This window comes from Eleginops maclovinus, chromosome 11, assembly GCF_036324505.1.
Source record: "Eleginops maclovinus isolate JMC-PN-2008 ecotype Puerto Natales chromosome 11, JC_Emac_rtc_rv5, whole genome shotgun sequence".
Classification (NCBI taxonomy): domain Eukaryota; kingdom Metazoa; phylum Chordata; class Actinopteri; order Perciformes; family Eleginopidae; genus Eleginops; species Eleginops maclovinus.
The window spans coordinates 7607377-7620493 of NC_086359.1; the positions used below are offsets into that span (position 1 = coordinate 7607377).

Here is a 13117-nt window from a genome sequence, read left to right on the forward strand (position 1 = left end):
TCCTAAATGAACATATTTGAATCACTTACAAACTAACTAGTGAACTGACATACTCACTGAACTCATTTATCTACTTATTTGTTGTATAAACAAAATGACTGTAAACAAACTATGAGATTGACCATTCACTAAACTACAACTGACCCCAACAGCAGTCCTAATTTTCTGTGTTTCCTCAAAGTTCTGAAAACACCCAGAGAATGGGGACGAAAGATCAAAAATAACATGTACTGCATGTTGCTGTATTTAAATAGACCTACTTGAAAGAGCGCGGAGTTGAAGCGAGTCCGTCGCGATCATGTGACGGAACCGGAACGGGTCTTTGTCATCGATCACAGACGCACGGTGAGATCCACCCTGAGAAATACAGACTGGGTAAATCTCTAATCCATAACCACTGCCATACTTCAACACGACAGCAGAGAGCAGAAGAGAGCAATGGCAGAATGGTGGCGAAACAGATATTATGTATTTGTATTTTCAGTCTATTCAATTCCGAGAACAACATTCAATCTATTGTCCCATTATGAAATACATAAACGTCCGTAATTTGTTTTACCATTGAGAAAAAAAAAGAAGCAATTCCAAAAGCACTTCAAGGAAAGCCCAGAGCCCCAATCTGCACAGTACATGGTGTTTCCTTGACTGGATTTGATCACCAGAAAATGGGAAAACAGTACTTACAATTTTTTTCCTGTGCTTGGAGCTGTCTTTGTACACAAATACAACCGCTGTTTTGAACACTAAAAGAAGACAAGGAAGAGATGGAACCATTAGGAGGGTCAGCATTCACACATATAAACATTTATTTTATCCACAAATTAACTACAGTGACAACTTGACGAGCATGTTAATGGACACTATTACATGTAGTTGCATATTTTGAGGAAGAATAGCCTCAAAGTGGTGGCAGCAGCACAAACTATGAAGATGGACCAAAGTCACGAGATTGCATGCATCTCACTAACACCTTACCAGGAAAAGCTGTTATAGCATGTAGATGTAATATTTAGAGTGCAATTTTAGACAGAAGGCACTTCTGGGTGTATGAGAATACCACGTCACCCATTTAATGTAAGGATTACACGCTGCTCTTCACGTGAAAAGTAAGAAAATGGATCCCTTGTGCTATATGCCCGACTGGGTTTTCCTTTCACCAAGTGTAAACCATCAGAAATAGCACTGAGTGTCACACTATGCATGACAGTGTTCTGTAGGGTACAGTTAAGTGATGCGTGCCTGCAAGTGTTAAAATACAGTAGTGTTTCTCCAGAGCAGAGAAATGTAGCATTGCTGTTTTGCTGAGAAAAGCGTAAATGCATATCTGCTGTATATGGAAAAGGTGTTTATTCATCTAAAGAATAAATCCCACACTGTTTTAATATTTAATACACGAGGATGAGCGCCTTACAGATCATCTGTCCGTATGATCCTGTGCATGCGAGGGGATTTTAAAGTGATTATATAATGTGCTGACCAATACAAAGCTGTAGGATGCTAAAATGCACGTTATCAGTTATTTTGTAAATATTTATGCTGAAGAGCTGATTATAATGCTTATATTATGTATATCATTATGTTATTCCATTTGACATTAGGATTTACTCCAAGGATTTGATTGCATTGATAAAATTAAGCAAATCTAACAACCCTTATACATTCATAAGTTGTGGTAGTTGTGTAAAAAGGTCTTGTCCTGTGTAAACAGCTGAACATGTAAAGAAGATTTTAACTGCAGAAATTCTAATATAGATGAAGCATAATTATTTTAGCAATATTAACCCAAATCCACATTAAGCCTTACCAAAAGCAGCCAAATCGGGGTCCTTTTTGCTCTTGGTCAAGGAGGCTGGAGGGTTGATCCACACCACAGTAGAATGAAGCAAAAGATCCCCCATGGAGAGGTCCGCCACCTGAGAGAAGTAAAAGAAGCAAAACACATTGTAAAATATGAATTGAAGTCATTTGATCATATTTTTGGTTGAATATGGATTAACATGACAAAAAATTGGCATTATCATATTTACCTCTTTTCTATCCGCAGTCTGTTCGTTGATCAGCTGATCGAAAACAGCTCCGTACTCCTCGTGAAGCTTTTGCATCTCATTGATGTGACTGGCAACTTTATTCATGGCCTTCATGGCAACTGAAAGGGACAAACATCAAATCCTAATTAATCTATTTCTAGTTCCATGTGTCAAAAAGTGCATGTGAATAACAGAAAAAAGGCACTGGCTTACCATCCAGGTGGTAGTGCTCCTCACTGTCGGGGTCAGTGAGAGAGTAGAGCTCTCTCAGCAGCAGCGGGTACTTCAGGACCCTCTGGATGGGTTTGATCAGGTAAGACTCCAGAGTGGATGAATGTTGCTGTCTGGGGTTTCTCTCCGCCAGAAAAGCCTTGAAATCTGGATCTGTCTTTGCTGAAGGAGCAGAAATATGAGTATTAAGGGATTTTGTAAAGGAGGTAAAGAAAAGCAAACATATACAAGCAGCTGGATCTAAAAGATATCCTTTATACCTTCAAATAATTTGTGTCTTAAGATGAAACACTTTTTACTGTCATGGAAGTGACCTAGCAGGAAATGCTGAAGTAAGCTTTAATTTCAAATGCCACTCAATAGTGAAATGAGTAAGTCTGTCAAGGTTATGCCTCAATGTGTGATGAAACTAGTTGCAGCACGCCCTCTGCACTGCACTTTTCTGTACTTTTGAGCTGAAAGGAGCATTGGGTGACTCCCTGCGTGTCACCAGTCAAGAATGTGTGCATGTTTTACCTTTAGCCAGCACCTTTGGGACCTTTGTGTGGCTGGCACAGAAGGCGCTGTAGATCTTGAAGCGATCGGCGTAATACAGGAATGAACCCCCCAAGGAGAAGAGCACTTTCTGTGAAAACAAAAAGGCATGTTATGCAATCAAAATTGAAATACGATTGCAAATTAGCACACGTCTCAACTCTGTTTGATCCCTTCAAAGAGTAAGGTTAGGAGGCCAACAGCAGTAACATTTGTAATGTTTACTGCTGATCCAGAACAAATGGAGGCAGGGCAAACATGTCTGTACAACTGCAATAACACCGTGAGCCAAATATCGTGAAGCGGCACCTTTTCGAAGTAACCCTTCAGTGTGATTACATTAGAGAAATGATAAACCCTTCCCCACCTTAAAATGCTCCACCCTTTCCAGTCTGTCCAGATCTGGCACCAGTCTGATCCCGTCTTCCAGCGTCCGGAGAAACTCCACCTGGAACTCCACCATCTCCCCGAGGTTACCGAACAAAACGTCCAGCTGCAAAAACACAACAACAATAATAATAATAGCTTAAACTTACATAGCGCCTTTCATGGTACCCAATGTCGCTTTACAAACAGGGAGTGGACAAGGGGAGTGGGGGTAATCTAAAAAAAACGAAAAACATCGGTTTGGTCGGAGATGAGAAGCGGCGACCTACGCCAGCTTCCTCTCAACGCCGGAAGTTCTCAAGGCATCATTCAGAAACGGCCACTACTTCAAGACGTTTAATAATTAGGGGAATTTATGACAACATTTCATAAACAGTTGATTTTTGGATTACATAGATGAAGTAGAAATTACCTCATCCTGGGTGAGGAAGCTCTCTTTCTGCAAAGGTGTCAAGTAGCACTCTATTAGACAGTTCAGGTCCTGAAAAGACAAAAGATAAGAACATGAGCCTCCGATGAGATGTTCAGGGAGGAATGGGGAAGGGCATGCGTGGGTGTCTCTTCATGTGAAGGCTGATTAATGTCGACTAAGTAATGAAGATTTTAAAGAACAGAACAGATCAGTTCTCACAGGTAGGAACAAAACCAACCATGACACAAAAGGTATGTCAAAGTTCTGAACACGTCAGTACCAAAGTGTCCATTATCCTCAAACTAATACAGATTAGACTCAACAGCTATCAGTTTGTGCTGGTAAGATTGACTTTAACAAATCAAAGAGAGCTTTAACTCACTTTGACGTAGGTCTTCTCCGTCTCCACCAGTTCATTGATGACCTTGCGGAGTTTGTCTGCGTGGGAGAGCTGTCGCTGGGTGGCAGTGCCTACAGCGGGCGGTAGAGCTGTCACGGGGCTCGGGGCCAAGGATGACGAGGACGACGATGAGGAGGATGACATGGGGCACTCCAGTGGATTCATGTCATGGAGACTGCGGCAGAAACCAGTGACCTGCTCGGTGCTCTGTATAGAAAGAGACAAAGTTTGTGTCATATTTTACATTCTTAGGATTTCTTTAAGGGTCATTTTATGTTGGAGAATCCTGCAATTAGTGCATATTTGACATGTTAAAACGTGTTGAGTCCTGTAGAGGATTTAGACACATGTAAAGTTTAATACAAAAAGAATAAAACATACTGTGCACTTATATCCCTACGTATAGATATGCCAACAACAAAACATACAGTCCAAACTCACAGACACTGCTATAACTACGCCCTTTTACATCCCTGTATTAAAAATACCATGCACGATCAGACCTGCAAGGCCAGACTGGTACAGCAGTAAGTTCAATGAAACAAATTAAATAGGGGGACTTTTCTCTCTGGCTCTGTGGACCACTATCAGTAGATGTTGCTGCTCCCCTTAAAGCTAAAACGTTTCTTATTGAGTACTAGACTCTGCAAAGTGAAGGTCAACATCTTCTGAAACAAAAATTCAGATGCATCATCTCTCTCTGACGAACTGAAACCCACGCACAAACATAAATAGTTTGGATCGGGATGTTCTGTATTCATGTAGCGGCTTCTTTCATAGTCCCAAGGCTGCAGAGTTCAATGCAACAGAGCGTAGGCACCAGAGAACGAAAACTGGAGAGAAAGTGACATAGGAGCATCAGGAAAAAGTGAGGGGGCTGGATGTGTTGTGTAAAATCTCAAATGTACTGTGAGCAATACAATTAAACTTATTCCTGCAACTACAATCCAATAATTTCCTTCATATGATCACAATTTCCAGTGTCTCTATAGGGGCCAAGTCCAGACAGGCTGTTGCTAGGACTGTTGAAACAGAGTGTATAAAATTCATCATCGCTACTCAGCCAATCCTAGTAGATTTAATAAATAAGAAAAAAGATTCTCCTTAGAGGTTTGGGAATGAATTACATATGACTCATACGCCATGTCTTTTATTGTCGCTTCTGTCTAAGACCAACACTGAAACGCCTAATTTTCGCCTTAACAAAACTCCTTTCAAAAAATAATCCTTTGAAGAATTGAAAAGCTGTGATGTGGTAATGCAGGGCAATTATTAGTCATATGACATTTCACATTTGTTTGACTCAAACAAGTATTATAAAAGCATTGCAGACTGGTATGATTAGATACAGTAAGACTGCAGAGGAACATTATTTTGTACAGATAATGCAATGTGTCGCTCCAGAAACAGAGCAGTTGAGTTTGATAGGATTCTACTTCAACCTGCCAGTCATCAGTGTAATTACTTTTGCGTATGCATTTCACACCAACATCCCTAATGTGTGTGAAGTCAGAGAGAGTGTTTATTTTTTTGTTATCCGTGACAACACACTGCGCTTGCTTGTGTGTGTGTGTGTGCTGGCTGACATACAGACAGCTGGTGAGCAGGGGGACATGGCTTGTCTTTTTTGATTCCATGGCTTGTCTCCGGTTTGGTTGCAACGACAAACACAATTTTCCATTGTGGTATTCAAACCAGTTTCGCGACACTGCTGCGTCCACATGTACACACACACACACACACACACACACACACACACCCACATGGTTTGACAGACATGCTGATACTGACATTCTTCCCATCAAGTCAAGATGAGCTCTTTCAGTCATGAGAAAGGAAAACACAACACTCAGAAAACCAAAACGATCTAAAGCAACGACAGTAATAATCCTCAAGTTTAGTCCTTGTTGATAATCAGCGTCATCTAGCCGCAGTATCACTCACAGGTTAGTCATCATCCAAAGAGGTATCTGCATTGCAATACTCCTTAAAAACACACACTGATTTTAATTGAGTTGTGTTTGATGTTCAATTATTTCCTTCATACTTAAAATTGTTTTATATATTGAAAAACTAAAATTGATACACTAACCAGAAACACTGCCTACAGAAAGGATCCTTTTTAACACAAAAACAGAGCAATGCCATCGCAGTCTTGTCACTTGTAAACTAGGTCTTGCCCTTGACAGCCAGAGGAATTACTGACAGCCAAGTGACAGATGGAGCAGCGACGGAGACAGATGACAGCGGGAGATGCACACAGAGGGTGCATAATGCTTTACCATCACTGCTAATTAAGAAGTGATGACAATTTCATAACCCAATAAGGAGGGCGGCAGAAATACAAAACAGTCAGTGATTAGAATTTTGGATTTTAAGGATTAAACTCAAGATAAGCATCATTCATTGTATTCAGCATTTCAAATCAGCTTAACCCAAAAGATAACAAATGCCAGTTGTTAGATTTTCGGCACATCGATGCCTGTTCAATGACACAATGAATAATTTTGTATTCATTCCACTGAAATATAATCAGGATGATATTATAAAGTCTGAACACTGCGGCCCATGTCATGACAATGTGTGATGCGCCATAACTCCAACATCCATTATTCCTCTAACCTCTGCACTGTTGGCACCATCATAATCACTGACCTCTGCAGGATCAACACAACACAAGCATCCACACACACACACACACACACACACACACACACACACACACACACACACACACACACACACACACACACACACACACACACACACACACACACACACACACACACACACACACACACACACACACACACACACACACACACACACACACACACACACACACACACACACACACACACACACACACACACACACACACACACACACACACACACAGCGAGGCTCACCAGCTGTATCATATCATAGACGGATTCTGTCGAGCGTCCAGAGTTCCTGCGCTTCTTAAAAGCCGACATGCTGACGGGTCAAGCAGAGTTCAACAAAAAGTCAGGTGTCCGTTCCTATCCTGATTTTCCTTTCCAGGAAGTTTGGATTCCTCAGCACCAGGAGGATTAGTTTTCACAGCATCTTCCTCTGAAATGTACAGCTGACACACTGTCTAGGATGTGTTGATCTTCAACGTGTCCAAACAAACAGTAAGAGTAAATTCTATAGCTAATCAACATTCCCATTACTGTTGGAAAAATCAATAGTGTCGCAGCTAAACAAATAGGTCAAATCAGATTGCAACAAACCGCAGTGCTCTCATGTCACCTTATCTTATCAGTCTATTTCTTAATTTTGCATGCTCCCCTGTCATCTAGCCGCTTCCACTCTCTCCGTCTCAGTCCCTGCTGCCTGTTGCACTTCTGTCCAGGTGTTTGAAAGTGTGGTGTATCCGCAACGGCAAATGGAGAATACTACACGATACAACAAGATCAAACATCACGTCGTCGCGAGGGATAGAAGAAAAGAGGGGAGGAGAAGGGAGGGAGGAGAGAAAGGGAAGTGAGAAAGCAGTGGGTGGTGAGAGCCAAACACAGGGACACAGGATCAGCACTGAAAGACAACTCTCTTTCATCACAACTCAGAAAGACATACGTGACCACTTGAGAAAGGACAGCAGTGTTATTAAACAAATGCCAAAGATTATTTATGAGCTCCGCCTCATCTTTCAAAATGAGCCTCTGAAATTCCCCAAGCATCAACTCAACCAAGCAAGATTATATCAAGTTAAAATAAAGACATACCCAGCAAAATAAGAAACGCCATAATGCGACACACATTTCCTCCTTGTCGTTAAAGCAGCTTGAGATATTTTTCTACAAATGATATTTGATCCAGGTGAGACGGGATTTTCAAGTTCTCACACCTTAATTGATTGCAGCGAAAGCTTCAAATACACCGCCCTTGTCAATTGAATTATGGGTTAGCATACCACAAGAGTTGCACATTTTCTGAGACAAGAGTCATGCAATACTTGCGGAAATACGACTTTTCTTGCAGTCAAGCGAGCAGAGATAAGAAAAGAAGGTAAAGGCTTTTGAATATAAGGGGAGGTTTAGCTTTTTACAGGAACACTGATTGATATTTCCGCAAGTTTTTGACCTAAATCTTAGTTGAAATAGATCCTTAAAAAAATCTGTTTTGCAGTAAAAAACAAAAAAGAGAAAAATACATAATTTTTGTCAAATGAAAGTGTGGTTTCAAATAAGACATATCAAGTCAGATGAATCAGGTCTGTTTCAACACACAGACTTCCAAACATTCGAGACACAGCACTTTGACCTTAGACACGTCAAAAAGACAAACTGAGAATAAACAAACAAACAAACAAAAACAGGCAGGCGTGCAAATAAAGAGATCCCCAGCAGCGATACCTTTTCTCTAGTCAGTCCAACAGATACAATTCCTAATCCAGAGGCAAATCTTTACTCTTTTACAAAATATACTAGAACATAGACCCACCCTGAAGAACAGAGAGACAGGAGTACAGCGAAAGGGAGGAGCGTGGAGGCAAGCACCAACCTGCTCTTGCAATCGTCAGCTGAAACCACGTAAAGTGAGAGCCGGGATGAACACAGATTACACATGTCCACACAACCTGGCATACAGAAACACACCACGCACACATCTATACACACTTTGCATATTGTACTTCGACATGCAGTATTACACATTGGGAATATAGCAATTTGGATGGCATGTACTCAAACTCAAGAGCAGGCATGTACTTGTCAATGTCAGTGAACACAGAGAGGGCGAGGAAGGGGGGAGTCTTGAAGTTCAGTTTCATCTGAAATACTGAAACATGCAAATCCATAAATCCCTGCGAGGAATGATGGGATCCAAGCCATGACAGAGAGACTTTAATCATTTAATCTGACGTGAAAGGATGATTATGTTATGACACAAGTCTTCACAAATCTATGCATAAAAGATTTCAAAGCAGGTCACTTTCAGACTGCACGCCTCGTGCACTGGGAAGTTATGCGAGTGAAGCAAAAGTGAATATGGAATGCAAGGTAATTCTGTCTTTCCTTAAAACAGCACATAAGAAAAGGGAGTTTTTCACATTTGTATCCATCTAAACTGTAGGTATTATTATCATATATGATGCTCACAGCCATTCAAATCTGGAAAATGTCTGAAGAAATGAGAAAATCCATCCAATACTAGCAATCACACTTGATTAATGTTCATTTAGATGTGTGTTTGGTTATGTGCCCAGAATAAGAAACATTATTCTTGTATTGCAGGCTCATGAATCAGCACAGAGCGCCCTCTAGTGGAAAACAATGAAACGACAGCAACAACTGGTAAAAAGATGTTAGGAATGTGGAAGAAACCATTTTTTAAATATGAAAACAAACAACAACCGTCAAGCCTAAAATTATAGATGTATTTAATTTACAAAGGAAAAGTCAGTTATTACTTAAAAAGTGCATGCAAGGAACAATTTAAGCTGAATTACACCATCAGGAGTCAATCAAAACAAAGATGATGAAAACTACCCCCCACCCTTCAAACATTCAAAAGTGCTTTTCCCATTTCAGATCCCCCCCGAGCAAAACTGAGAGAGGTTTGTAAATTATAACCAGCACTCGTCAGTGAGGCTGACTACACCTTGGAGAACACGAGCAATCACCGCCATATCTATTATCGCAAGCAATCACTGTTTTATCCTGCCGTTGGTTTATCATATTGAGGAGGTTGCTCTGTGCTTTGTCTAAAATAATGAACCTCCCTGTTTCCTCCGGCTAGCCAGACACTCATTTGTCTCCACTAAATGATGTGAAACACTGCCGAGAATGAAGTAATTAGAATGTGGGGATAATTAAAATTGTCCCACTTTGCCTCTTTCTCCCTCAGTCTTGCCACCATGTGACCGCAGGCAGCGGGTGAAATGAGGTAAAACGCATCTTCAGCCCTTGAGAGGCTTTCCAAAGATGATACTCGGGAAACAAAATTGTGATAAACATGAGCTAAGAAAAAGGGGGCAATATATTTTTAGGAAAATAAATAACATGGTTTCGTCAGTTCCAAGGGATTCTGTGGCAAGTTTGGTCCAAGTGCTTCAGGCTCAGGTCAGGGCCCGCATGAAGTTTATGGAGCGTAGCTGTTTAAAAGCAGACAGCAGCCTCATGTTGTTTATGGAAAGGAGCAGCAGGGGGTTAGTGAGGAGGAAGAGGAGGAGGAGGGAAAACAAGGACAAGGAAACTTGAAGGATAAGAGAAAAGAAATAGCATTCAAAACAAAGATAATGAGACAGGATGATCAGAAAGGACAAACAAAGAAAAATCACTGAGCTGTCAAATCTGACACAGGATGAGGAAACGTTGTAGCTCTCAGTTAGTGGGACAAGATATATGACAATAAAAATAGAAAATAGTCTAAACCAGACAACAGATGGAAATTAGGAGGAAAAACCAGACAGCACAGGAGCAGGAGGTGACAAAGGTGAGATGAAGGCAGCCCTGTTTTTCCTTCGCTTTTCCTCCTATATTTATGTGCATCAACATCTGATAATAAACCACAAAGCACATGGCTAAGCATTAAACACCAAGGGACAACATTACAGACACGGGTAAGCTCTTTCTCAAGCCTTCTTGAATAACAGTGCATCACAGCTTGGATTTAGTGGTATACTACGTCCTCAGTTAACCAGTTAAAAAAATTTAAAACTTTGGATTTTGTGCTGCCTGAAGATTTGAAGCCTGCTTTAATTTCCATACACAATTGCACCCTCATCTATATGGTAATAAGAAGCTTTAATGAGCCTCCTTCACTGTATAAAACAACACACAGCTATGGCACTGGCAACATTGCATAACATTGTTAAACATTACAATGATTAAACTGCACAAGATGCAAAATGTGTTATGTAAAGACTGCATGATGCATTTTGGGTTTTCTACCTTTGTTTTGTGTTTGGATGGATTTAAATGGATTTCCTCTCCGAGACTAGAATAGCTGAATCCTTTAAATGTTAATCAGGAGCAGTGCGGAGGTACAAACTGTTTTGTTGAGTTACACAAGTTTTGGGATAGCTGGATATTTTCCCCTCAGCAAGTGCACAAACTCAAACTAAAGCCAACCTCGCGTTTCTGTCTAGCACTCTTGGCAACACTTTCTGTTTTGATATCTCTCCTTTTCAAACTTTGCTTCCAACGCATAATGGCACATTGGAGTCACAGAACTACGACCCATTAGTTGGCCCTCGAGACTGAAGCTCACTGACACAAATCCAAGATAGCACACAGCGCTGTCCCTTCCCTTTCCTCGGCTTGTCTTCATTTCTAGGCTATCGACAGAGTGATACCAAAAACAAATGGTTCCAGTGGGTACTGGTTATCAGACATTGCCATGGTAATGGAAGCGACAACCGTTTCCAAGGGAGACCGGCTGGCACAAGGCGTATCCAGGCAATCACTGTGCCGACCCTGATCGAACCAGACATGTTCTTAATGAGACAGCGATGCCGTTCACTCACTCCTTAACTCACCTGTCTGTCTCCATCTCCACACACCCACACACACCAAATGTTGTCAGCAATGAATAAAACTGAATTTGTTATCTATGGGGGAATAAGATTTGCCATACAGTACGTTAAACTATAGCTGTCAACAGAAATACAAAAATACTGGAAGAATGAATCATTATATAAAAAGGCAACTTCAAAGCGATCATGAGTCTTTGAGATATGGTGTAATGGCTGTGTGTGCGTGTGTGTGTGTGTGTGTGTGTGTGTGTGTGTGTGTGTGTGTGTGTGTGTGTGTGTGTGTGTGTGTGTGTGTGTGTGTGTGTGTGCTTGTCAGAACACTTATACACTTCTTGTCTCACATAATTCATCCCCAAAAAACAGCCTTTGTGTAAAGGTCACAAGTAACACACCAGGGAAAAAAGCCTCTGAACATCTTCCAAGTTTCTGGCTACATGCTACTCAAACGAAAAAATAAGAACAACCACCTGACACTGGTGAAGAAGTATGTGGGATAAGACCTGCCAGACGGTTCTTAGATTATCATAAACACATGGATACTCAGTATTTCTTTAAACGTTCCAGAATGTGTTGGCTTGTTGGTCAATGACATGTATCTGACAGATCTCAGATCAGAGACAATGTGAAATTAAGCACACTACTGCTGAAGCTAGATAAAGGCATCCGGCTTGATTATGGCAGCACAACAATGAAGCTAATTAGCCACTTTTTTAGCACACAGACACTGAAACTGCGTTGTGTCTGCCTTGCCTTTAGTTTGCACTCATATGAAAGATGTGTCTTTGCAGGCCATGTCCTACCTTCTGTCCTGTCCCCATGCAGGTCTTGTCTTCCTGATAATCTCCAGGACTCTGCGGGATCAGTCGAGATCCTTCCTCCATACTTTGATCCGGGCTCTCCACTGTCAACCCCGACACTTCATCCAGGATGTCCTCTACAAGCAGAGACAAAGGAAAGGTGTACATCAAAGCTGTCTGTAGCCTATGATTGAAACAGAAATTGGTGTTAAACAGAACTTTCAGTGTTGGGCTATCCGTTGATGCATTCACAATGCTGTTCAAAGTAGACATCCTTACTCCCTTGATTATTGCTTTCACTATAAAAATAGCATTTAATGGCATCCTCTGTGTGTGAAGTTTTGGAGATAATGATGGTAATTAAGAGATCCCTGTAACCCTTAGTTTGACCTATTATGAGATGAATATATCATCTCTTTTATTCCATCAGTATCAAGGAGACATTTCCAATTTATTTCCTCTGAGTTGAAGCACCCGCCTGCTCCTTAGCATGATATCAAATATAACCTCAATTTGGCTGCCGAAGTGTTTTTACTCCCCGTCTGACCCTGTGCGTATGGCATATTCTGCACAATGACAGCTCTACAGTCCTCAAGGATTCATATTAATATTCATAGTGCTCCGAGTCCCTGTATAAACAATGCCAGCTTGTCAGCCTGTTCACTGCGAGACCCAATTTATGAAAGGAATACAAATGTTGCCCTTGCACGGATAAAACGAGCAGGTCAGAGGAAAGCTGGCGGCTGCCTGCAGGTTGGTTATCAGACTGCATCCATGCATAATTAGAAGAACGCCCTTTTTACCCTCTGCTTAACTAAAAAAATA

The 13117-nt window shown here is 41.1% G+C and overlaps 1 protein-coding gene across 3 annotated transcripts in view; it reads right to left on the reverse strand.

Annotated features, from left to right (window-relative positions):
• Positions 1 to 13117, reverse strand: part of LOC134872206 (rho guanine nucleotide exchange factor TIAM1-like) — a 51481-nt gene that overhangs the window by 3518 nt on the left and 34846 nt on the right. For all 3 annotated transcript variants that reach the window (XM_063895386.1, XM_063895388.1, XM_063895389.1), the window contains exons 17-26: positions 12296 to 12429; positions 3974 to 4198; positions 3592 to 3660; positions 3160 to 3285; positions 2775 to 2883; positions 2241 to 2420; positions 2028 to 2146; positions 1805 to 1913; positions 685 to 743; positions 261 to 357 (exon numbers count right to left, since the gene is read on the reverse strand). In XM_063895386.1, coding sequence (XP_063751456.1) covers positions 261 to 357; positions 685 to 743; positions 1805 to 1913; positions 2028 to 2146; positions 2241 to 2420; positions 2775 to 2883; positions 3160 to 3285; positions 3592 to 3660; positions 3974 to 4198; positions 12296 to 12429 — 1227 coding nt within the window. The remainder of the gene's footprint in view (positions 1 to 260; positions 358 to 684; positions 744 to 1804; positions 1914 to 2027; positions 2147 to 2240; positions 2421 to 2774; positions 2884 to 3159; positions 3286 to 3591; positions 3661 to 3973; positions 4199 to 12295; positions 12430 to 13117) is intronic.